Here is a 23,895-nt window from a genome sequence, read left to right as displayed (position 1 = left end):
CATATGACGCTTGTTGTGTGTCGCTCGTTGCGAAGTGTGCGACTCCAAGTGTCGGTTGTCGTGTGTCGCTCGTTGTCAGGTGTGCGACTTCATACGCTGCTTGTCATGTGTCGCTGGTTGTCAGGTGTGCAACTCCTTGTGTCACTGGTTGTCAGGTACGGTGTCCCATGTGTCGCTCCTTACCAAGTGTGATACCCTTGTGTCCCCCGTTGTCAGATGCGGTACGGCCCATGTATCGCTCGTTGTCAGGTGCGGTACCCCATGTGTCGCCCATTGTCGGGTGTGCGACTCCGTGTGTCACTGGTTGTCAGGTGCGGTACCCAATGTCTCGCCCGTTGTCAGGTGCGGTACGGTCCGGTGGGCACCATCAGACGCAGCACGCTGGGGATGGAGGAGCTGGATCAGGTGAGGACACTGTGGGCCCGACCCGAGTCAGGCAGAGCTGTTCCGCTAGCGAGCCCTGCCGAGAACCCACGCGCTGGGAACGAGCGCGTGGGTAACGACTACGCGGAAGCAGACTCAATCGGAAGCTGTTGCAATGGGCGTGGGTGGGATCAGGTAACGGTGATAGAATGAGGCGGCAGGTTGACGGCCGGTTGCGAGGATGCGTAATGGTCCCGGTAATGAGACGGTGTGGGCTTAGTCTGCAGCGCAGGCGCGGCCTCCTGTGTTGGCAGCGTCGTGTGGAGTGGCTGTGAGAGGCGAGTACTTGCGTTGTAGCAAGCGGTCTGTTGTGTCGCCGCTGCTGATGGTTCGATGGCTCGTTTTGATCACTTGGTGTGGCTTACGGGTTGTCAAGAGGCTCGCCCTCCCTCCCCCTCCCCCTGTCTCTCTCTCTCCTCCCCTCCCCCTCCCTCTGTCTCTCGCGGAGGGCCGCACGTCGAACTGCTGATCTTGATGCATTTCCTGTTCATCTTCAGCGTCCTGTTTTTCGCTCACGAACCGGTGACCGGGTAGGGTGGGCTGACGCAGTTAAGATGTGTTTTTTGCCGGCCGCTGCTCGGTCAGCAGCCTCCGTGCTGCGTGGGCGGCGAGTTAGTGAACCAACGGCACGGCCAAGGGGGGGGGGGGGGTAGAGGAGCGCTCCGCCCCCCCCCCCCCCGTCGCTTCTCAGCTCTGCAGTTTATAATTATTCACCGCGGATTGGCTGCTCAACGAAAGTTGAAAGTCGGTGTGGTATGCATTTTCATCGCGTTCAGCACCCCCCCCCCTGCCCCACCTTAAGAAAACCATGGTTGCGCAGTCATAGATGACGATGGTGACGAGAGTAAGGGCGGAGGGCGAACCAAACATGGGGTGAAGAGAAGAGGGAGAAAGAATGGGATAGTGGAGACGAAAGGTAGACCTGTAGCGAGAAGGAGACCGTGGTAAAGGGAATCAAGAGAGATGCAGAGACAGGAGGACGGCAGAATTGACAGGGTAGAATAGAGGCGGGGACGTTAGGAGAGAGCGACAAAGGGTGCTTTTGTGCCTGAATGTCAGCAAACAACTTGACGTAAATACCAGATTTACGTATGTTTTAGTGTTAATGTCAAATCTATATTTCGCTGCAGCGTCATAAGGTTAGGGTGACGTTTGGATTTTGAAGTGAGAGCGGTTCAAAGCTAAATAGAAACATACGGCAATTGAAACGTGACAGTATCGAAAGCATGGACAAGAGGGAAGCCAGGAGGTGAAAGAGCGGCGGTGATGCAGTGGATGACCAGAAATGGTAATGGACCGACTAAAGTCCGGGATATTTGGAGCAGAGTCTGCAATTCAAGTTGGAGGTGACGGAGACACATAGGTTAGTTGAAACCATGTGTTACCGGTTACACTATCTAACCGATGTCACTGGTGTTACGCTATCAAAGAGCTAGACAGCGTAACACCAGACAGAGGAGCGTTACTAAGAACCACTGTGGAAGAGGCGGAGCTGCGGCAGCCGCTCGTTAGGGTGATGTAGCGGTTTAATTATCGCTGCGACCATTAGCACAATCATGCCGAAGCGTTACACACAGACCGTGATGAGCAGCCAGCCGACTTCAGAAGTGGGGAGCCGTAGGGTATATTGCGTGCGGCGATGCTTGTAATATTCATGGCTGGAGCTGGATTAGGCGCTGTGAATAAATGTACTGCGGGGTGGGGTGGACTCCTTGTGCTCAAAGTTCCTTTTTAGGTTTACTCTCGAAGGTAGTGGAGCCGCTTTCCATTTTCGAGGATTTTTGCCTTCTTTTAACCTGCTCATCGTCAAGCAGTCGGTTTCTCCTGAGCATGTCAGGCTTATTTTCTTTAAATCTACCCATCGTCAAGCGGTCGGTTCCTCCTGATCATGCTCGATCGCCCGTTACGGCTTCCCAGCGCCGCATCCACGTCCAGCTCCGGGGCAAGCGCGCGAAACGCTCAGCCTATCGGTGCAGAACGCGCCGGCCTGGGCAACTGTGATCTTGTGACGTCACCACCACGCCCAGCTCAACCCATAGCCGCAGGACGCGCTGACCTGGACAACTGTGATCTTGTGACGTCACCACCACGCCCAGCTCAACCCATCGCCGCAGGTCGCGCTGACCTGGACAACTGTGATCTTGTGACGTCATTATGGCGCCCGGCAGGTGCTGAACGTGACCAAGGAGTTCGCCGTGGTGGGCGGCCTGAGCCAAGGCCAGGTGTACGGCTTCACAGTGGTGTCGGTGAACGACCACGGTACCTCCCTGCCGACCTCGGTCATCACAGTTAATGTCACCGCGCAAGGTGAGGCCCTTGTGAGAGTCATTGTCGACGGCACCGCGCAATGTGGGTGCCTTGTAAGAATCCCTGTCAAAGACGCCGCGCAACGTGAGTGCCTTGTGAGAGTTTCTGTCAAAGACGCCGTGCAATGTGAGTGCCTTGTGAGAGTTAACACCACCATGAGAGTCAATATCAATATCGTTTAGGTTGATACGTGTTTAGAGATGCTGGCTGCAAATGCGCACATTGGGCAGGTTGGATGTGTCTCCATGCATTCCAACAGCATCCTAAACGTCGTTGCAAAGATCGTGTGTCATGTTTGTGAATTGTTTGTCGTGTTTGTGACATGTTTGTCGTGCACACGATCGCCCGTATGGTTGCAACGTTCAGATTTCGTCAAGCGCCATCGGAGCCCTGCTGTGGTCGGTGCACTGGCGCGGTGACAGTGCATGTGCGGTATCTGCGAACAACTCTCTGCTGCACTGCACTAGCAGCATTGTCGGTTTTTGTTCGGGGATGGCAATAATATCACGTCTGCGCCAGACATGGAGGCGTCTGGTCCAGTCGTGCCAGACCTCTGGCGAGGTCTCCGTGCTGCGACTATCCGTCATTAGAAGGCGCTGGCTAAAGTGAAACAAATCACTGCGTTGCATCAATCTTGAGTACAGGGGAGGAACCACTGATGGACACTGGGGGGGGGGGGGGGATTCATTGTGATGTGGACGCATTGTAATCGCTTTGTAATCGTAAATGTAAACGCAATCGCCCTTATCGTCAGCCTTGTAATGTATCACTGAGTGAATGACGTGACTTGAAAGGTAAAACTTGAGTCATAAAATGCTCGCTGGCATAAACGCTCCCATAAAGCCCTCCCACCACGCGAAGTGGCAATCGCTGGCACCGCTTCTCCGTTGATGGATATCGTTACCACAGCTGGCTTTGGAAGGCCCGACGTTACCGCGGCTGGTTGCAGAGGGCCCGACGCTAATGACCCGGCACGTTTCGTGGTATTCACCAGCCACTTCGCCCACATATTCGGAGGCGTGCGCGTGCTAACGACGGTCACGGTTCGCAGCGAGTGTAGTAAAGCCGCTGCTGGCAATGCGTGGCGAATGTGGAAAATCGAGACGGTTCTCCTGCAGGCCTGAACTCGCGCCTGTTTTACATCAATAGCGAAATAATTGTTGGCAGCAAAAAAGGAACCGGCTTTCAACCTCTGCAATATCGGGACGGAAATTGGCTGCACTTGCCTGCGGCCTGATCGCAGACCACAAATGCCTTTTCTGCGTACGACATGCTTGAAATCTGGCCCTCTGTTCCAGCTCCGGCTAAGCGCATCTCTTGTCTCTCGACCTCCCCAGCCTCCCCCCCCCCCCCCCAATCCTGCCGATGCCCTGCGGCGCTGTTCCGCCCCGTGGAGCCTCGGTTTCCGGCGCGGCGCTCGCTCGTTAAATTAATCCGACCCAGAGCCGCTGGGATCGAACGGGGGCGGGGGGATGTCGCGCGGGGAAGGGGAGGGGTAACCGGTCATTTGGAGCTGTGGCCAGTCTGTAGTGCGTTGGTGAGGGTGGGTGAGGCGTGCAAGGAGAGACTAAACGATACATATCTTGTCGGGGCATGAATATATTGTCATTGGTTATTTATGTTGGCTTTGCAAGAATATGGTAAAGGGAGGATATAGGATATCGCAAGGATATGTGCAAATATGCGTCTTTCTTTCTCTTCTTTTCTGTGTTGCCGTTTTGCTTTTGTTAACTGGTCTTTGCTCATATATACTGTCGTAGTTATTTGTACGCGTGTGTACGCCGGAGATATCAAATTTTTGCATTCTTTTTTCATTGCCGACAACAGATGACGTCATGCAGAAGGCGATGACGTCACACCCGCACAGTCTGAGCGTAACCGACCTATCAGCGACCGAGCTAACCATCAGCTGGGCGCCGCCACTCATCTCCCATCCGACCGATCGTATCCGCTACAAGTGAGTCATGATTGGTGCATCCGCTACCAGTGAGCTCCGATTGGTGCATTCGCCACATGCTAATTTTCATTGGTGGATCCGGCGGAGCTTCTGCCTTGGAAAGCTGGTGCCGATGCCACGGCTGGCGGCGCGGGCCTAGGTTGCCATAGCAATATCGTGATATATATATATATATATATATATATATATATATATATATATATTATAAATCAGTGATTGTTCTCAACCGCTGTATCTGAGCATGCGTTTCTAGCTCATTCCCCCTAACATTGCCCCCCCCCCCCCACCGGGCTGTTCAGATGCTGGTATGGGAGGTCAAGAACTGCCGTGCATTGCCAACGCCAACGATATAAAAAGAAGCGTTTTGCTTTTTTATCACGGCAGACCTGTTCCCACGGACCACCAGTTGTTAGTCTGGACAACCTTTCCCCTCACCTGTACTCGTCCAACTCCCCCCGCCCTCCGTGCATGCCACTGTGTGTTTATTGCTCATTTTATGGTCCTGAGTGTTGCTTGACGCGAGACGCTGGCAGATGTGGTACGAAGACGAACATTTTCGTGTTGGAATCGCATAGCTGGCTTCGCGAAAGTGTAGAACATCGTGTCAAGTGCTAAGTGCTAAGTCACATCGTGCTAAGGTTACAGTTCTTTGTTGACTTACAACAAGTCTGCTTTCACTTAACATTTCTCGTAATTGCTGGGCTTCTGAGAGTGTCCCACCACGTTCGTGAATTTACCTTTTCCTGTTTTTGAATTTGTTCCCTTCTCCAAATTTCACGCTGCAGTTCATGTTACCTGCCGTTTTCCCGCATTGGCATGTTCCAATCTTTTTGGCCTTGAACCCTGCAGCGACGTTGACCTCCGCGGTGACCTTGACCTCTGCGGTGACCTTTGCCGCAGGATTTCGTACCGCGGTCCGAACGCCACGGACTTCACCAACGTGACAACGGCCGCTCTCTCTCACCGACTGCAGGAGCTTCAGCCCAACTCCCAGTACATGTACGTCATCACAGCAGCGGCAGAGGCTGCTCACTGCCTTGCGGGCGGCAGCAATACCTCCCCCCTTCCCAACACTTTTTTAGACTTCCTGCATCCGACTTCGCGACCAGCTGCTTCAGTTTTGCATGTGAAAGAAGTCGATTCCACCAGGTTCTGAAGTTTGAGTGAAATTTGCCGGGTACACTGTGCTGGCGGAACCAACCACGGCTAAAAATATGCGTTTTGTCTTGCAAGTCATCTGTGTCCAGTGAATATGCGTGTCGCCGCGGTGTGTTGGCGACGGCAGGCGACGGTCGCATGCATAACCCAGAGTCAGCACAGAAAATATAATCTATAGACCGTAGGGGGGGGGGGGGGGGCAGTTACGCAGTTGAGAGGCGTTGCTCGCAATGCTGCTTTTTGTGCGCTTCCTCTTCATTTGGTTCTTTGCAACTTGGAAACTGCTAATTTATCCGTGGTATCGAAGGTCGCTCCCCAGTCGGGTTGGTTCTGCGATGCATCGGAGGCTACTGCTCGAAGTTGATGGTTGCTGTCTGTCCTGAGTCAAACTGCGCCATGAAATCGTTTGCGCGAGGCATCGAGGGCTTGCTGAAATTCTTTTGTGTAATGACGTTTATGTTTGTGTGGTTAAGAGAGTGACTTTTTTGGAGAATCTTCTAAACGATCTTAGCCCGGAGGATCCGCTGAATCATGTGCTAATAAAGGATACAGTTTGAAACCGTTTTGTCCCCAAAACCGTACAGAAGTGCACGTGTGATTTTCATGTTTGATTAAGGTAGACGACCAGTTTTTAACATGGTTTGCGCTTGAAAGCGTACCCACCAGTCTGGGTTGGAAGTGACCAGTGCCTGGCATGTTTTTCTATGTTCACGCTTCCAGTGACCTTTTTAAGTTTGTGTATTCACCCCTTTGTAACAGTGCGAGCGTTCTGTTACACTGCACTTTCAGTTCGGCAGTGAGTGTTTTCTGACTGCGCCCCTGTCTGTTAGAATTTGTGTTAATTGTGCTTGGTTTGTTATTTAGTGCTTTCACCTATCCGGGAACGCAGCCACAACTGTCTTAAGTAGGGGAGGGGAGGGGGGGGGGGGGGCGCACCGAGTATGTGATACGGCGGCGCGATGCTCACTGAGTACTCACCACGCCGATTTTCAACTTTCTGTTGGGAACCATCTATGGTAAAGAAAGTAGAAATTCAGGCTCAAGAGGGATCCCTCTACTCGTATCTGTGTTTGTAGCAGTATGTTCGCGACGGTATGTTTGTGACGGTATGTGTGTGACGGTATGCTGGTAGCACTATGTTTGTGACGGTATGTTCGCGACAGTATGTTTGCGACGCCATATTTGTGACGGTATGTTTGTGACCTATGCTCGTGACGCTATGTTTGTGACGATATGTTTGTAACGGTATGTCCGTGACGGTATGTCCGTGACGGTATGTTTGTAACGGTATGTTTGTAACGGTATGTTTGTGACGGTATGTGACGGCTCTGTGCCTCTCACAGCGTGTTTATCACGGCGCTGAGTGGAACGGGAGAAAGCCGGCCCTCCGAGACACTCCAGCTGTGGACCAGACCGGCTTACCCTGCGTATGTGGAGGTACGTGGCAATCAGCGCACGCGACTGGCACAGATATTTCAACTGTGGACCAGACAGGCTTACCCCGCGTGTGTGGAGGCACGTGGCAATCAGCGCACGCGACTGGCTCAGGTATCTCGACAGTGGAAGCGCGCGAGGCACGAGGCGTCCGTTATATAGATTGCCGATTGTAGATTGTCGGTTGTTGTTTTGATTGTAGGTTGTCTTTGGAGCGTTCAGTCAGCAACAGGCTATCCCGTGCTACGTGTGATGGTTCTGCTTCTGCACTTCGTGTGTTTCTGATGTGTGCATAATACGTTATTAAGTTCAGTTGGACACTTCTGCAAATGAGACGCCGCCAGTCCAAAGAGCGGTTTCCTTAGTCGTAGGGAAATCATTCCAAGTCTGTGTGAAGATTTTCTCATTCCAGATGCAGACTTTCTGACCTAGCGCAAAAACATTACAATTTCGGACATGATGCTGTCCTTGTCATGCAACCCCTTACCAACATTCATTTTTTTCGGACATCACAGCTCCAATTCATGCCGTAAGCATGCTACTGCCTTAAGTCACGACTGTAGCGTTCCCAGATTCCGCAGGTCATCGGTGACGTCAGCGTGCCAATCATCGGTGACGTCACTGTGTAGGGTAACCCCGGGGGTCTGTGATAACACAGGGTTGGTGCATTATCGCCATCTTCTTTTAGCTTCTCCGTCTCCGTAAATCCAGCCTCAGATTTTGGCCGCGGAGATGGTACTCTAACCTAACCAAACCAAAGTACTCTGACCTGACCAAACCAAAGACTCTAACCTGACCAAACCAAAGTACTCTGACCTGACCAAACCAAAGACTCTGACCTGACCAAACCAAAGTACTTTGACCTGACCGAACCAAAGACTTTGACATGACTAAACTAAAGACTCTGACCTAACCAAGTCGAAGCGCTCTGACCTGACCAAACCAAAGACTCTGACCCGACCGAACCGAAGACTCTGACCTGACCAAACCAAGGTACTTTGACCTGACCAAACCAAAGTACTCCGACCCGGCCAAACCAAAGTGCTTTGACCTGACCAAACCAAAGACTCTGACCTGACCAAACCGAAGACTCTGACCTGACCAAACCAAGGTACTTTGACCGAACCAAACCAAAGCACTCTGACCTGACCGAACCACAGTGCTCTTATCCGACCAAACCGAAGTTCTCTGACCTGACCAAAAACCAAAGTACTCTGACCTGACCAAACCAAAATACTGTGACCTGACCAAACCAAAGCACTTTGACCTGACCCAACCAAAGACTCTGACCTGACCAAACCAAATTTCACTTGCCCGGCTTTGTGCTTCCGAGTGGTGGTTTTCTGTGGCCGCTACCGGCTTCTTTCACGGGTGATGGCTGTCGGCGTCTTCACCGGCTTCCCTCACGTGCCGTCAACAAAACTTTCCCCTCCTCCGAGGCTGTTATTCTAGGGGTTTCTGGGAGGACGCTGAAAGTTGTGGAGACCACATAGTTTCGGTCCCGGTGTTGGCCCCAGCGCTCTCTGCAGCTGCGTGAAACTTCCGCCCCTGTGAGTGGTCGTTTGAGTTTGCCAAGAGCCGCCAAACCATTTACCGACGCCTCTGTGCGGTAGGCTTGTAGTGTAGTGTGGCAGTAACCAAACGAACGAGCTCTCCGGCCGGGCTTGGGAACAGTTAAGTGAGCCAGTCTGCTGGGTGAGCGTAAACACGTCCGCCGGTTGCGTGACTAGGCGGAGCCTGAGAGTCGTTTTCTGATTGCTCGCTTTATGGCTTCACGTTGGCCAGCCCAGCGTCCCAACGGTACGAAAGGCAAGGCAAGCAGAAGAACATAGCGTGAATGAGTTACGGTGGAGGGGAGGGGATGGCAAACAGAACAAACAAGAGTGAAAATAATGGAGACGTACTGGTTTGCTCGCGCGAACTGGTGTTTATTGTTGTGCCGCTTTGAATTGTAGTTTTTATTTTAAGAAGAGAACGGAAAATATGCAGACAGGTAGCAATGTTGCGGTGACATACCATGCCGTTTCGTGGGTCGTCCCCACGAAACGGAGGGGTGGGCGCAGGAGACCGACAGCAGAACGCTCAGCCGAAGCGTGTGACGGCGAGAGGGACCCCAGCTTCGGCGTAACCGCAGCTGCGGCCAGCCAGGCTTTATGATGCAGTCATCCGAGCGCAGCGCTACAGAGGCCGGCGCGGTCGAGCCTCACAGAGAGCGGTGGTGCGACAGCATCCTAGCGCAGTGCTGCAGAGGCCGGCGCGGTCGAGCTTAATCGAGGGCGGTGGTGCTACAGTCATCCGAGCGCAGTGCTACAGAGGCTGGCGCAGGTGACCGTCAGAGAGCGGAGGCGGCGGAGAAAACAACAGCGCTGACAATGGAAAGCAGCAGCTGTCCATAACTCATCACAGGTGGCGTGATGAGTTGCAGGTTTCTGATGTGAGTGATGCTTGCAAAGAATGAAACAACGGGCGCGGAGTGGATTCATTAGGTTTTTGAACGTTTTGTTTAGCTATATACAGCTCCTTGTATTGCGAGCTAGATGAATTAGGTTGTGGTTATATGGATTTAGACCTTCGCTCTCTTCCTGCAATTCTGCTGCGGACGCTTCGGTGTGGTTACAATTCTCTACCGGGGACGACACGTTGTTCGCTTCCGACTTCTGCTTCGGTGCAGTATGATCAGCATCAGGCGACATTTCGGCGCGCGGACGGTGTAAAATGTCTTTCATTGGTCGGTCGGGCCGTAAAATGTTCTCTTATTGGTCGATCCAGCTGTAAAACATCCTGTTATTGGTCAATGTAGCGGCCGCGGGCCAATGAGAAGACGCGTTTGTTCCAGGTCTGCGACCGGCACGGGACAAAATTAGGAAATTTAGCTGCTGGCCAAATTACTCCCCGGTTTTACTAGCTAACTTGGGCTGACACGTATGGCTGTTGCCTGTTGTAGCCATGGAGAACCATGTCGACCTCAGTGGCGTTTGGTGTAACCAATCGTCTGTGTACCAGACTCAACAACATGCCCCTCCACGGATGGAAAACGTTTCCCCTACCCCAAGCTCAAATCATATGAAGTCGATCCACTTCGCGCCAAATTGAATTAAGCGCAATACAACAAGTGTACTGACGTGAAACTGGGTACAGCTAAGACCAATTATGCCTTCCTCTACGGCTAAATGAAAAGTTATCCGGATGATTTGCCTCATGATGAAAGGTTTTGCTGTGGCACGTCCAATTAGGACTACGAATCACATTTAGTTGAGTGCTTGAAGCTTCTGTTCAGTTTTTCGCAGGAAATCTGGCATGGTTGTAGACGCTGTAATAGGGACGCATGATCAATTGCATGCCAAATATCAATCTTAAAATAAAAACCAAAATGTACCACGAGCTTTCGGCTCCAAGCCACGTACGACTGACAGGTGTTTTTCCCCAAACACATTTCCCAACATGCACAAATTGCCACTTGCCTCAGCATTGCCCGTAACTACTGTTCGGGAGAGATCATGTCTCTCGAAAGCAGCTCTCGAAAATATGGCGTGGGTGTGCCATAAGCGCTGGAGCAAGTCCGAACGTTGGAAGGAAGGATGGATGTGGCCCGGCTCTCAGTTTTACAAGGTTATGCTATGTTGGTGACAAGCCAGGTTGGCCATGTGTGTCGGCCTGAAACTAGTCATCGTGTTTAAGGCTGGTTTCGAATTTCTTATATGAATTCAAGGGCTAATTTTGGTCTCGGTTCAGTCACGGTTTGCTGAAAGAGGCTCGATGCGAGAGGCAGTGCTAAGATTTAGAGCGTTAGCATGCCACTGCAACGCATGCTCATTAGGGCGTGGCAAGTCTACTTAAGCGCGCGTCTCCAAGATGTTCATCGAACCGATACTGGACAGGTCTCTTGCTCTCGCCTCGCCTCGTCGCACCGAAAACTCGTCTCGCCCTCTCGTTTCTCAAAGCCTGCATGTGATTTGTGCACTTCGTTTTTTTTTTAAAGGCATTTGCCAGATAGACCACAGTCACAGGTATGCTAGCGTTGAAGATGCGCTTGACAGGGCGGTGATGTCAAGGCTGACGGCACCGGTTTGTACATTATGCATATGTGTTTGTATAATGTATGTTTTTCACATTAAGTTTGTGTTTGTGGCGGTTTGTTCTATGTTTTTTTTAAGGGTGGACTCACTAACCTAAGTCAAGGAAAGACAAAAACCTACCTCCCATGGGTGGCTTTTGGTCGAAGGCTTGTTGTACATTTCGGCTTGTTTTCGAGGCTCCGATGTGAACTCCTCGTCTGGTGGTACATAACCGGCAGGGCGCCCGGTCATTTGGGCTTTAGGGCGCATCGACTACGCGATCATACAGCGCCCTTGACAACCAGCTGGTACTGCTCTGCTGGTACTGTAGTCTGCTGGTACCCACATCTGCTGCTCCCCAACTGTGAGCGAACACCGCGTACAGCATATCGTACCGCACATCCGCCGCCTGTCGACAGCTGCCGACCATCCACCCGACGGACATGGTGAAGGAGGGCGGCAGCATGACCGTCCTCTGCATCGCCATGGCCTCGCCGGAGCCGACGGTGGCGCTGTACATTAACGGACGACATGTGCATGAGGTAAGAGTGGCGGTTTGGACCTGCCCCGAGACAATTTTTGGGCCGTTTGTTCCGCGCGATGCAACGAAGCTCGCGTTAAAAGAATGGGTCCTTGACGGTATTTACTGGCTTCTAAGAGCAAGTAGTTGTACTTTGAGTTTCATTGGTGGTCGGTCATAAGCATGTACAAAAACCTCACGTGAGACGCCGTGTGCGCTAACATGAGCCGTCGCCGGACCCTTTCGGACAGCGTAAAGCTTCCCCTTTTGTATCAATGACCAGTTTGTTTACGAGCCCATAAGCACTGCGGTGACATACTGCCGGGTTCAGTAGGATACTCGTCATACCTGTCCAGGGTCTATGCATGCTGTGACGTCGCATGTTCTGATTGGTCAGGAGCGCACCCGCCACCTGGTGACGTCGATTCGAAACGTGAGCCGTGACATGACCCAGGTTACGTGCTACGCCGACAACGGGTATGGCACGCCCATGCAGTCAACCCGGCATATCGTCATCAGCCGTAAGTGATGTCATTATGACGTGTGTGTGTGTGTGTGTGTGTGTTTAAGTGGCTGTGCGGGTGGTCAGATGGTCGGATCTGTTCAGATGATGTCATTCTATGATATGGGTCCTAAATGCATGTTGGGATTCCTGACAGAATTCCTGTTGCATTGATGCTACATGATCATTGCTGGTGAGGTCGAGACGTTATTTAAGACAGTTACGTTATTACTCTGGTAGTTCTTTTATGTTACGACTTACTTCCTATTTCTGTCGATCTTGATCGTACGGCGCTTGCCAATTCATAGGCTTTTCTACTGCAGTTTGAATAATGCCAGTGACGTCATCCGGTAATTTTTGTGAGGGAGTGACACTGTTCCGTCGCGTTTTGGCGGTATGGTGCCGCTGCCGTAGTGTACTCGATGGCCCATCGCCTTAGTAACCCCAACTGGGACTCTAATCCTCACCACCAGTGACCCAACCACTGTGGCCTTAAGTCGTTCCATCATGTCCTCCCAGCCTGTGGTCACAGCTTTGTAGACTGCGTCGGTGACCCCTGTCCCGTGACCTCGATTCGTCCGATCGTGGCCTCCTTTGTTTTCACGACGATTAGATCATCACGAAGACCTGGGTACATGTGATCGTCATCTCCTTTTGTTTGTGACACTTGGCCGTCACAGTGACCTCTGCATTTTGACCTCAGGTCCTCAGATCGTCACCTCTTGTTGAAAATCCCAGGTGTCTAGCCCGTTCCATTGACCCATTTCCCGTAATCTCAGGTCATCTGATGGTGACCTGGCTGTGAGTCAACAACGATGACCCCTGTCCTCGTAACTTGAAGTAATCCGATCATGGCTTCGTGTTTTTTAGTCCACCATAGTGACCCCTGCCCCTGTGATCCCGGGTCGTCCGATCGTGACCGCGTGCTTTGAGTTCATAACAATGACCCCTGTACCCTTGACCTCAGGCCGTCCGATCGTGACCTCGCGGCCCGAGTTCACGGCACCGGAGGGCAGCTCGGTGACCCTCCGCTGTAGAGTGGACGCCAGCCCCGAGCCCCAGATGGTGTTTTGGCGCCAACCCGCCGCCAAACGAGAGGTGGTCATCGACGGAGGCAACTTCGAGGTCATCACACAGCGCGGCCGCAAGGTCAGGGCCGGGGTCAGGCCCGGTGGCAGCCGTCCTTTCCTGATCTCTCGATTCTTAAGTCATTGATGGGCATAATGCGTTGGCATGATGACCGCGGCTTTTGATGGATGAGTCCACGCGACAGAAGTAAGAAATGCGTAGTTTTTTATTTTCGTTTATGGAACTAGGTTCAGATTAATGTCATGGGTCAGGACAAATTCAAGCGTCTAGTCCATGGTCGTGAGTCTATTCCAAGGTTGTGAGTCTAGTCCAAGGATGTAGGCCTAGTCAAAGGTCGTTGGTCTAGTCAAAGTAGTGGGTCTAGTCCACCGCCGTGGATCTAGTTCAAGGTCGTGGGTCAGGTCAGGACTGCACACAGGCCCGGCCAGCCGCCAGGTCGAGATTTGAAGTCAGGTTAGGCCTGTGAAAATGTTATAACAGGAGTGAAATTGGCCATGTGAGGATGACCTGACATGACATATCAATGACATTTGACACCTGACTCACCATGTCAAGGTCAGGTCAGGTGAGGATTGTGGATTATGCTGGAACTGCAGGCTAGGATCAGTCGGTATTTGGTCCGGCCAGGTCAAAACCTAAGGTCATGGCAGGCCTTGGGTGATCTTCCAAACCGAATCATGCCGATAGGGTTTAGTTGAGACGCATGACTGTCATTGAGCAACTGTTGCAATGTCGGGAGGTTTTCAGAACGCCCCGAGGTCTACTAAATGGGCTGTGGGATCTCACGTCCTGCATTTTTCGCGTCGGATCCGTTGCTCGGAAGGTAAAGTTTCGGGTGCGATTGTATGTTGAGTGAGGCTAAGAGTCCTACATTGGGATCTACCGGCAAAGTTGCCTAATAAAAACTTTGCAATCAGAGCAGGCCAGCAGAAATGTCAAACAAAAGTTTCCAAATCTGTGTATGCAGATATGGAGCTTTCTGGACCTCCTCTTCGGGCCATTGGAAGTCATTTAAGAGTTAGTTTGTCCGCTGCTATTTAATAAAAGCGATCCAGCAGCCTTAAAATCATTGTTGAAACATTCATCGGGATAGTCCCTGAAAGCTGAGTCCGTTGTTGCTGGCTGTTGTTTAAGGTTAAACGGATACCATTCTGAATCTGACTTGAGCAGATCAAGCGTTGGAATAAGATCAATGGCGCTTTCCCTGATGCACAGCGGATGCATAATACATTTGCTTTGGTATTGCCCCAAACATATCGGCGCTGAATGAGGCCTGCGTGCTCCTTGTGTGGCGACGACGCTCATGCTTAGCTGGAAGCTCAAACGTAATCATGCATGTGGCATAAGTCCTTTGGAAATGGATGTTAAGTATATATATATATATATATATATATATATATATATATATATATATATATATATACGTGAAAAACCAGCTCGCGTGAAAAAAAACCAGCTCGCTTTCTTTGAGTGCAAAAATACATTTACACGAACGAGGGGAATTTAAAGAATTATGCCGACAAGTTGGAAAATTTCATGGAAAGAGAGCACAGGAACAGAAAGGAAACGACAGACACCAGACATACATGGTTCAATGGGGAGCTCTGGAGACTTGAGCTCAGAGAGCTAACAAAACAGCAGGTAGGTAGCCAAGTTGGGTGCCACCAGGAGGCGGCGGGGGGGGGGCGTGACCTCTCACGAAGACAAACGCTTTCCACTAGATTGGTCAATTGTGTAAGATATCTGTTTAAATACGAAAAATTTGGCAATTGGCTCCTCCCTGAGAAAACTTCTGGTTGCGTGCCTTTGAGCCAGCCGATGTGGTCACTACGACCGAAGTGCGGAATCAGGCCGGAGTGTGGAGAGGGGGGGGGGGGGTGGGAGGAGTACGGCAGGGACGGAGGGTATGTCTTGTACGCACGACGTGCGAATCCACTGCAGAACTGGAATGGTATGGGGAGGTAATGCCCGGGCGGCTAGCACCTAAGGCTTTCACGTGGGGTACCCGGGTTCGAATCTCGGTCGCGCCATGGCCTCCGAGCGCTGATGAGGCTAATGTAGTCACCTGAGCCTCGGAACATGGGGCGTGACGACGCACGTCCTTAACACAAATTCGGAATGATCTGGCAAAGGCGGCAAATGACTTGCTGTAACTTAACGTTTTAGAAAGTGGAGGAGATGGGGATGATGCAGAGTGTTACCACGAGTCCTCGTACAGTTTTGGAATAGTCGAGAATATGTGATGACCTTAAGATAAACCGTTTCAATAGACTCAAGTGTAAGTCCAGTGATAGACCTAGGAATTGTGACCTAAAAACCGTGAGACCATATTCCTGGAGTGTTGGATTGAATTAAAGACCATGACTTTGCGGCAGGGCTGTAGTTTTATATTCAGTTGGGAGGGGGGTCCAGATAGGGAGAGAAACCCATTTGTTTGCGCATTTTAGGGAAAGGTTCCGTCATTTTCACTGCTCAGCGCCCCCCCCCCCCCCACACCCCTCCCTTGCGGACCCTGCCCATGACTCTGCGCTCTAAGCGCTGACTGACGACTCAGCCACCGGTGATGTGACTGACTCTGCTGTTCCCAGGAAGGAGAGTACACCATGGAGCTGAAGATCAGGGAGGTGGCGGAGGAGAACTTTGGTCAGTTCTTCTGTCACGCGGAGAACGTGTTCGGCTCCATGACCAACACGTTGACGCTCAAGAGACAGCAGGTGAGGAAGGGTTGAGTGGGGATGGAGGTGGGTGGGGAGGGGTTAAGGTGGATGGCAGCAAGTATGGGGAGGCACTGAGACAGGCAGGTGGTGAGGAGGGGGAAGAGGAAGATAGGAAGGTGGTCATGGTACATGTAAGGCATATAGAAAAAATCGGAAGGCGGAGTGGAGAAATGGGAGCCACAAGGTAAAGATGAAAAAGAGTGGAACTGAGAAGACGATAGATGGCTGAAAACAGGCTGCCGTCATTGGGGCCTTGCGACGCACTCAGCTTCTCAGGCTTCATGGTGTCGCTTTCCCCTCTTTCTGACGGGGAGAGCGGGTACTGCAGGGAATCGAACCCCATGCCTGTGGTTTCCCAGGCGCGCAGCTCAACCACTGCGTTAAACCATGTGTGAGATCTGGGAGGCTGCATATATAGCTAGTTCGTTGTGTGCAGACCGCTTTTGGATTTCGCTAATAATGCTCTAGACTGCGAGTGCAAAGAAGGGAAGAAGGGATGATAGCTCTGACATGCTATAGCTCAAGCAAATAATTATTCGAGCGCAATACCAGAGAAATCACGACCGTCCCCGACTCCAGACTCAAACCAAAAGCCTCGCATGACATCGGTGTGACCTGCCCTGATCCGGCTGTCGTCTGTAATGACCCCAGCGTGACCTCCTCTGACCTGGCTGCCGCTGGCCGCAGGAGGCGCCGCGGCTGTACGACCTGGGCGTGACCGAGTGCTGCCGACGGCTCAACGTCAGCAGGCCGTGTCAGCGCGCATGCGCGTTTGACGTCGACCTGGACGCCGTGCTGGCCGTCCCAGAGTGCGCAGCGGAGCTGGGCAAGCTCATGACCTGCGCTGCTGGTATGTTGGGATGAAAGATCGGACGGGGCGAGATGAGAGATCGCGTGGGGCTCGATGACAGATCGGATGGGGAGGGATGAAAGATCGGTGGGGCGGGATGAGAAATCAGTTGGGGCAGTGTGAGAGATCAGGTGGGGTGGGTCAGCGTTAAGAGCTTATAGTTCTTGTACTGACAACATTGACGTTTTCTTTGCTAGAAGGTACTGGTTAAAGCGACGTTATGAAGCAAGTATGGGCTTTATTGTTAATATAACCAACGACAGAGCCAATGCTTGCGTGATCATGTTACTTTACCAATACTTGGTAAGTATCTTGAAGCACGACTAATGTCATCGTTAGAACTCTAAATTCGTGGTACCAAAAGTCGGAAGCTTAAGACATTTCTTACATACATCAGTAGTCCCTTTAGGTATGTCCGAGTCACGTTATGTCAACCTGGGTCACGTTAGATCAACCTAATGCATGTGAGTCGAAGTGATCACAGTGGTTTGCCGTATGATCACCTCGGGTGCACTGGGGTCATTTTTGGTCACGCCAAGTGAACACGCCGGGTGAGCTCTGGCTGAGACACCCGATGATCAACGTCGGTAACGATGTGCGACGCTGGATCACCTTCGGTTTTAACTTAATCCACACCAGATTATGGTGAATTCATCCAGTTCGCGCTCGGTTCGTACCGCGATTGCACTGCTCTGTTGGCTCTGTGGTTCTGTCTGCTGGCAATCTTGACAGATGCTGCCACTGACGATGCCGTCGATTGTTGTAGTGTTGCCGGTGTTGGCCACGTCAACGATCCCCCTAATTTGGATAAGATAATAACATTAATAATAAGATCGGCGCCCTAAAACTCCAATCAACAACAACAACGATCCCCCGTGCCGACGCTCCTGACATCGTTAGCCGTACGTTTTGTTTCGGACTTCTCTCACCATCGAGGCCGACCATGTCAACGTCGGCGTCGGCGACAAATGACTAGCGTCTATACATTTATCCGATAGATGGCTCTGACCATCGCCGCTGCTGCGCGGACAAAATCGTGCCCAGCCGCTGCCTGCACTGGTGCCGCGGTAAGCCCGTGGACGGCACCGAGGAGTGCACACTTAGCTACGCGAAGGACATCGTTGACTGCTTCGAGGAGGGACGCGGTAAGGAGCGCGATTTTTAGGGGATGTTATTGTCGCGCGTTGTGCACGTGAAACGTGGATACACGATGAGGATAGGTAACACAGAGGGTAGAACATGCGTAAGGGCGGCTGTAAAGATGCTGAATTTTTGTATGTTCGACGGATGGCTGCTATGACCTACGTGACGTCATTATGACGTGTTTTAACGGCACTTTTCAGTCCGCAGCGTCTAGATCCCTGAAGCGCGTGTGGCCTTCCAGTGATGTCATTGTGACGTGTTTGAGCGGCGCTGCCCGGTCCACCATCACCAAGGCTAGCGTACCTGTGTGCTCCTGAGTGACGTCATATGACGCATTTCAGCGGTGCTGCCCAGTCGGCCGCTCAACGTGCGTGTGGAGGCGGTCAGCAGCAACGAAGTGCGGGTGCTGTGGGACCCGCCGGCTCGGAACGCGGACAAGGTGGAGGTGTACAGGTGGGTGGGAACTTGGGAAGTGACAGGTGACAGATAACAGGTGATAACAGGTGAACAGATAACAGTGACAGATAACAGGTGATTTGTGACCTGTCATATGCCAAGTGTTGGCGACGAGCAGAGACAAATATCGGTAACACTTTGAGGATGAATTAGGCAGACATGATGTGTGACACGCTGGATATTGCAATTGGATTTTGGAAGGTAACGTGTGGCACAGGACTCATGATATACGAACATCCGTCTGACGGCACCCAGCATGCCGGGGACCATGTGATGAACGGCTGATAGCAGCCCACATGCCGTATATGGCTTTTGGCATTTGCATGATGTGAGTTGGGGTGCAATATCTGGTAAGAATACACCGTATGTGACTTGAGCATACTCCGAGTGGTCCTGTCCGACGCCGCCCAACCAGCGGAGACTCGTACAACCTCGATGTGACTCACCATGACCCCGTTTAACCCCACCTGACCCTGCTTGATCCAGTCTGATGCCGCCATGACCCAGCTGTGACCCGCCAGACCTCGCCATGACCCAACGTGACCCCACTTGATCCCGCTTGACCCCGTGTGATCCTGCCATGACTGCTGTGACCTTTGCTGTGACCCCACCGATTTTGACGTTACCCGCCGTGACCCAATGTGACCCCCGCTGTGACCCGTCACCACGCCGCAGGGTGTACTGGCGGGCGCCGGGCGACAACATCTCCTCGCGCAACGACACGCGCACCACCTCCCTCCGTCTCTCGCGGCTGAGGGCTGGCGTCGAGTACGAGTGCGCGGTGAAGTCGGGCAACCATTACGGCGTCAGCCAGCTCACTGAGCCCGTGCTCTTCATGCCCGGGCGCATGTTCGTCTCGTCAAAGAGCACTGATAGTGAGTTGGATAGGAGGCCGCGGCTCGGAAGTGTGGTAAGGGGGCATATGTTAGGGGGCTTGCGAGTGCGACAAGTGATTGCAAGAACAAGGGCTTTGGATGTGGATTCCATCTTTCGTTTCATTTCTTTTTTTGTTTTGTTTTATTTTCCGTTCCGCTTTCGCTCTCCTGTGTCTGGTGTCTTTTCCGTTTCCCGTTTTTTATGCCGTTTGTTTGAATTGTAAAAAGCGTAATAATTAATAGTAATTTATAAATAAATAGTAATTATATAAAAACAAAAATAGTAATTGGAAGTGTAAAATGCTGCGCGCGGGCTGCACTAATACGGTGGAAATACCACCGCGGAGGAGTCCTTGTTGGTGATGTAGAGAAGAGAATGCGTCAGTACGAAAGCAATTTCTGTGTGAACACGGCCGCTGCTGCCGTATTGGCGACTTCGTCTCGCCCGAGAGCTCTAAGAGTGTGAGCTAGAGAGTGAGTGGGGTGTGAGTGCGGTACGGAGGATGAGGGGACAAAAGTGAGTGGGGGCGCGGAGGACGAGGAAACGAGAGTGAGTGGAGTACAGAGGACGGCTCAGTGTAGTGGAAGCGCATTTGTTCTGCGACAGGGGCCATTGTTTGGAGACTTGTTGCCGGCCTTGTTTTGACTCTTCCTGTTGCGGTTTCCGTTAGGTGCCGTGACGCTCATGGGTGTTAAGTCGGGTCACCACCAGAGTATCTCTGGGTGGTTATCAGTGTTATGTATGATGTCATTGGCATGTGTGTGTATATGCGCTGTGAAGCTATGAACCCGCTGTAGCCCGTTTTACCGTGACACCCACGTCCGTACTCGCGTCGCCGCAGACTACTACATCAGCACGGGCGCGGTGCTGGCCGTGGTGCTGGTGCTGGTGCTGGTCATGGTGCTGATGCTGGCCGGCGTTTGGCTGTACCGCCGCAAGAGACGGAAGGCGTCCGCAAGCGACCGCGTCAGCTTTGAGAACCCCAGCTATCTGAGAGAGATGAACCTCGAAAACCTGCAGGTGGGTCAGGTTATAGAACTCCTGGCTCACAGGAAGTGAACCTCATGCACAGGCAAGTGGAGTAAGTTTGGGAACTTCGGTGACATACATGGGGTGGATGTTAGCCTGGTTTGAAAAGCGCTGTGGGATATTGTGGTTCGGAGGTTTAGGGCGTGTCATAATATCCTCCAGGATCAAGTTAAAGAGCATGTACTGATTGTGCCCGATGAACCCGGAAAACCTGTAGGTAGGTTAGGTTTGAGGACCTCCGACTCGGTATGCGAAATCTCTTTCGATATCGCTCGCGATCTCTTGATGTGATCTCTCTCCGACTTGTGCGACGCGCGAGAGCGGTGACCTGATGGACCTAAGAACACCAACTTGGCTTTGCTGGGAGTTGGTATTTCATTATGTACTACGTGCAGTTCCATCGTTGTTTTTTTTCTCTGATAGTGCTGGTGGCGACTGATCTGCGTAAGGTATGTCATTCGACCATGTGTGAATTATGGCGGGTGTTGTTTCCTGTTGATCCAGCGCAAGGTCACGGAGTACTATGTGCAGCGCAGTGGTAAGTGCAATAGGACTATGATTGCGCGAAGTTATACCAGTTAGTATCAATAGCGTAATTACTGCATAGAACGACATAGTACAATTCCACCAACTTTCTTGCACTGAGAACCCGTTCGCCTTGTTGCAGCACACGTCCGAGTCGTCATTTACCGGCGGCCCCAATGGCACCAACGGTACTGTCACCAACGGCGACGCCAGCAATGGTTCGGCTGGTCGCCGACAGGAACCGCTCCAGTCGAGCGGCAGCCAATCAGCGTCGCCGACACGGTTCGGCGCACTGCGCAACGGCCTCGGATTGGTCGCGAAGGCGGCCGGTTTCAAACAGTTCGAGAACGAGCAGTGATTGGTGGACCCAGACGGGCTGGGCGGAACTTTGACGCGGCGGTTCGAACCGGTTCGATCCAGCTGGCGGCGGCCGCTTACGACCGGAGTGATCGGGGCACAGACTTGTCCGGCTGTAGTGAGTCGACGCCGGCTCGGTGGAAGAATAGAGTGACGCACTGACGCCACGTGATTAGCCCGTGATCACGTGACTGCCACGTGATCAGCTCGTGCCGTATACTCAGACGCCGGGGGAAGCCAGCCCTGCCACCAGGCGTTGTCTTCATTGTTCCCATCCGTGCGTCCATAGCTGGCGTGAACTTTTGTCGACCAATCGGCTCGCGGCCATGGCGGCTCTTCGCGTTGATTGGTCCGTCCTGGTGACGTCGGTCCCTGTTCTCAAACTGTTTGCCTGGCGGTGTGGTGAACGTTTGTACACGAATCTCCCCGCGACTGTCACAACTAACTCGTTCGTATCCGCCGTTGTGTTTTTTTTTCTGTTTTGCGTTGGCTCGAGTCTGCGGTATGCTGTTTTCCGTGCGGTGGACCTGTGTTCCAAAAAGACTGTTGGTTCTCTGATATGGATTCGTTCCATTGCCTTTAGTTCATTCTTCTCACCTGCAGTTCACGTTAAATGAAATGAATTGGCGCGGTATACCTAAGTGTCACCCGTCGGCTCGCCCCGCTTCTGGCATTTTACAGACACCGCGTTGACTTGTTCCCTATTGTACTGGAGTCTGCGAGGTTGCTACGCTGTGTCTGCGTTCGGACCAGCACCGCCAGGCCGGGATCAGTACCGCCAGCTGACGGTACGGGCATTAGAGTGACGCGTGCGGCGATCCGACGCCTCGTCGAGACTCGTGCAGTTGTGGTGTGAACACTCGGGGTGGGAGGTTTTGCATGGGAGGTTGGCAGCGTCCGAGTGTGCTGAGCGCGTGTTGAGATGGCTTTAGGCCTTCAAGATTGTAAGCGGTGTGCGTTTTGCGTGTGTCTGAGGTGGGCGCGAGTTGGATGCCTTACTCGTCAGACCTGTCGGGGTGTCGGATGTCATTTTTGGGCGTGCCATCTTGTCAGGTGTCGTTGGAGAGGCCATCATGTGTCAAGCGCATCATGTTTGTCAGAGGACATTTGTCGAAATTGTCAGGTTCGACGGCCGCGTTATGTTTGTCCAGTGGATTGTCTCGCAGCACAGTCAATGCATGATCCATTGATTGTGGACGCCGCGGATGCTGAGACAAACGTTCGTCTGGCAGACTCTAAAGAGCGTGTTGTTACGCGTCAAAACTAATTTCGCCATTCGCTTCGCCCCATGGTGAGATTGGTGTCCAAGAATACCTTCGCTGGGCGCAAGACTGTGCGTCTGATTTGCGTGGAGTGCATCTCAGCGAGTGTTTTGTTACACGTCGAGTGACTACAGCGTGCATTACATGTCACATATACACCTGCTGTTTTAATTCGCGATCTTCTTCCGCTCTAGTTCGAAATATTAGGGAGGCGAAGATGAGCATTTCGAAGAAAAAACGCAACGTGGATGCAAATATGACTGCTGGAGACTTAACTGATGTTGCCAGATTCAAGTTCTTAAAATAATTTCCTACATTTAATCACCGTGCCACATCACGGCAACTTCAGGGAATTAGTTCATCGCATGGTTTTGACACTGATATACTAGTCAGGGCAGTCTGTTTGTGCGTGCATCCTCCGCAATGATCATATCGCCGTTTTTCGTTGACTGGCTACACAAATCACAGCTTCTGCGCAACCATTCCGCGCAGACAGCAGTTATCGGGACTGCCGACACCAGAAGATGCAGTAACATGCAGTGCAGGCTTGTAGCACCTTATTGGAAAACGTTAAATACAGCAGGAGCTTTGAGACCAGGTGCCGTTGGTTCTGGAGACATGGGTCTCGCCCCGATGACAGCCCATTGCTATTGCCATTTCGCCCCCTTTGGATATTTCAGTGGCCACAACCTGAGGCCATTGCCTACGAGTCTACTTTTGGTCTACGAGTTGTCCATCTCGCCCCTTGGCTCTCTCACCGTCCCCTAGCATCATTCCCCCTTCCCCCCCCCCCTCCCCCCGGCTGGACATGCCCGTCTGGTGGAGATAAGGGGCTTTGAACGCACCAACGTTAAGCGTTTTATTGCGCCCATAACAGCGTTAGGTGACTACCAAGGTTTAAAATTGCGGAAAACCCTACCGTCTGCTAGTAATAGAAACAGCTGTCGCGTCACAGGCAAGCGAGAACCATCACCAAAAATGTCAGAATATGTAAAAGATGAAACGTTCCGTCCGAAACGAAGTAGTCGCTTCTCGGTGGGCCATAGGCATGACTGGATATGCGAATAATGTGGACGGACAACGTGGATGGATAATGTGGATCCATGTCCTTCAGAAACCCCGACGACGCCCCAGGGCTCCGCCAAGCATCAGCTGGCCTTCTCGTCGGCAGCACCAGGGCGAGCTGGTAACCACTCACGACCCAGTGTCGCCGGGAAGGGTGATTTGTGATCATA

General features: G+C 52.2%; 1 protein-coding gene across 1 annotated transcript; it reads left to right on the top strand.

Moving 5' to 3' along the window:
- Positions 1-344: 344 nt before the first annotated feature.
- LOC119104517 (Ig-like and fibronectin type-III domain-containing protein 1) lies at positions 345-22,806 on the top strand. Its single transcript, XM_037228232.1, has 15 exons — positions 345-405; positions 2,592-2,730; positions 4,558-4,687; positions 5,588-5,686; positions 7,189-7,282; positions 11,754-11,876; positions 12,252-12,375; positions 13,324-13,505; positions 16,034-16,159; positions 16,850-17,012; positions 18,011-18,157; positions 18,497-18,608; positions 19,287-19,486; positions 20,329-20,507; positions 21,184-22,806. Exons 1-15 carry the CDS (start codon positions 388-390, stop codon positions 21,397-21,399), a joined length of 2,052 nt encoding a protein of 683 aa, XP_037084127.1. The 5' UTR covers positions 345-387; the 3' UTR covers positions 21,400-22,806.
- Positions 22,807-23,895: the final 1,089 nt, after the last annotated feature.

Source organism: Pollicipes pollicipes, unplaced genomic scaffold, assembly GCF_011947565.3.
Source record: "Pollicipes pollicipes isolate AB1234 unplaced genomic scaffold, Ppol_2.1 Scaffold_6052;HRSCAF=7182_pilon_pilon_pilon, whole genome shotgun sequence".
NCBI classification, from domain to species: domain Eukaryota; kingdom Metazoa; phylum Arthropoda; class Thecostraca; order Pollicipedomorpha; family Pollicipedidae; genus Pollicipes; species Pollicipes pollicipes.
This window is presented reverse-complemented; position numbering and strand designations above follow the sequence as displayed.

Bases quoted from the DNA above. Each gene is read 5' to 3' on its own strand.
- LOC119104517 (XM_037228232.1), top strand. The intron at 4,688-5,587 runs GTGAGTCATGAT...CCTTTGCCGCAG, and splicing joins ACCGATCGTATCCGCTACAA to GATTTCGTACCGCGGTCCGA. The intron at 7,283-11,753 runs GTACGTGGCAAT...GCCTGTCGACAG, and splicing joins CTTACCCTGCGTATGTGGAG to CTGCCGACCATCCACCCGAC.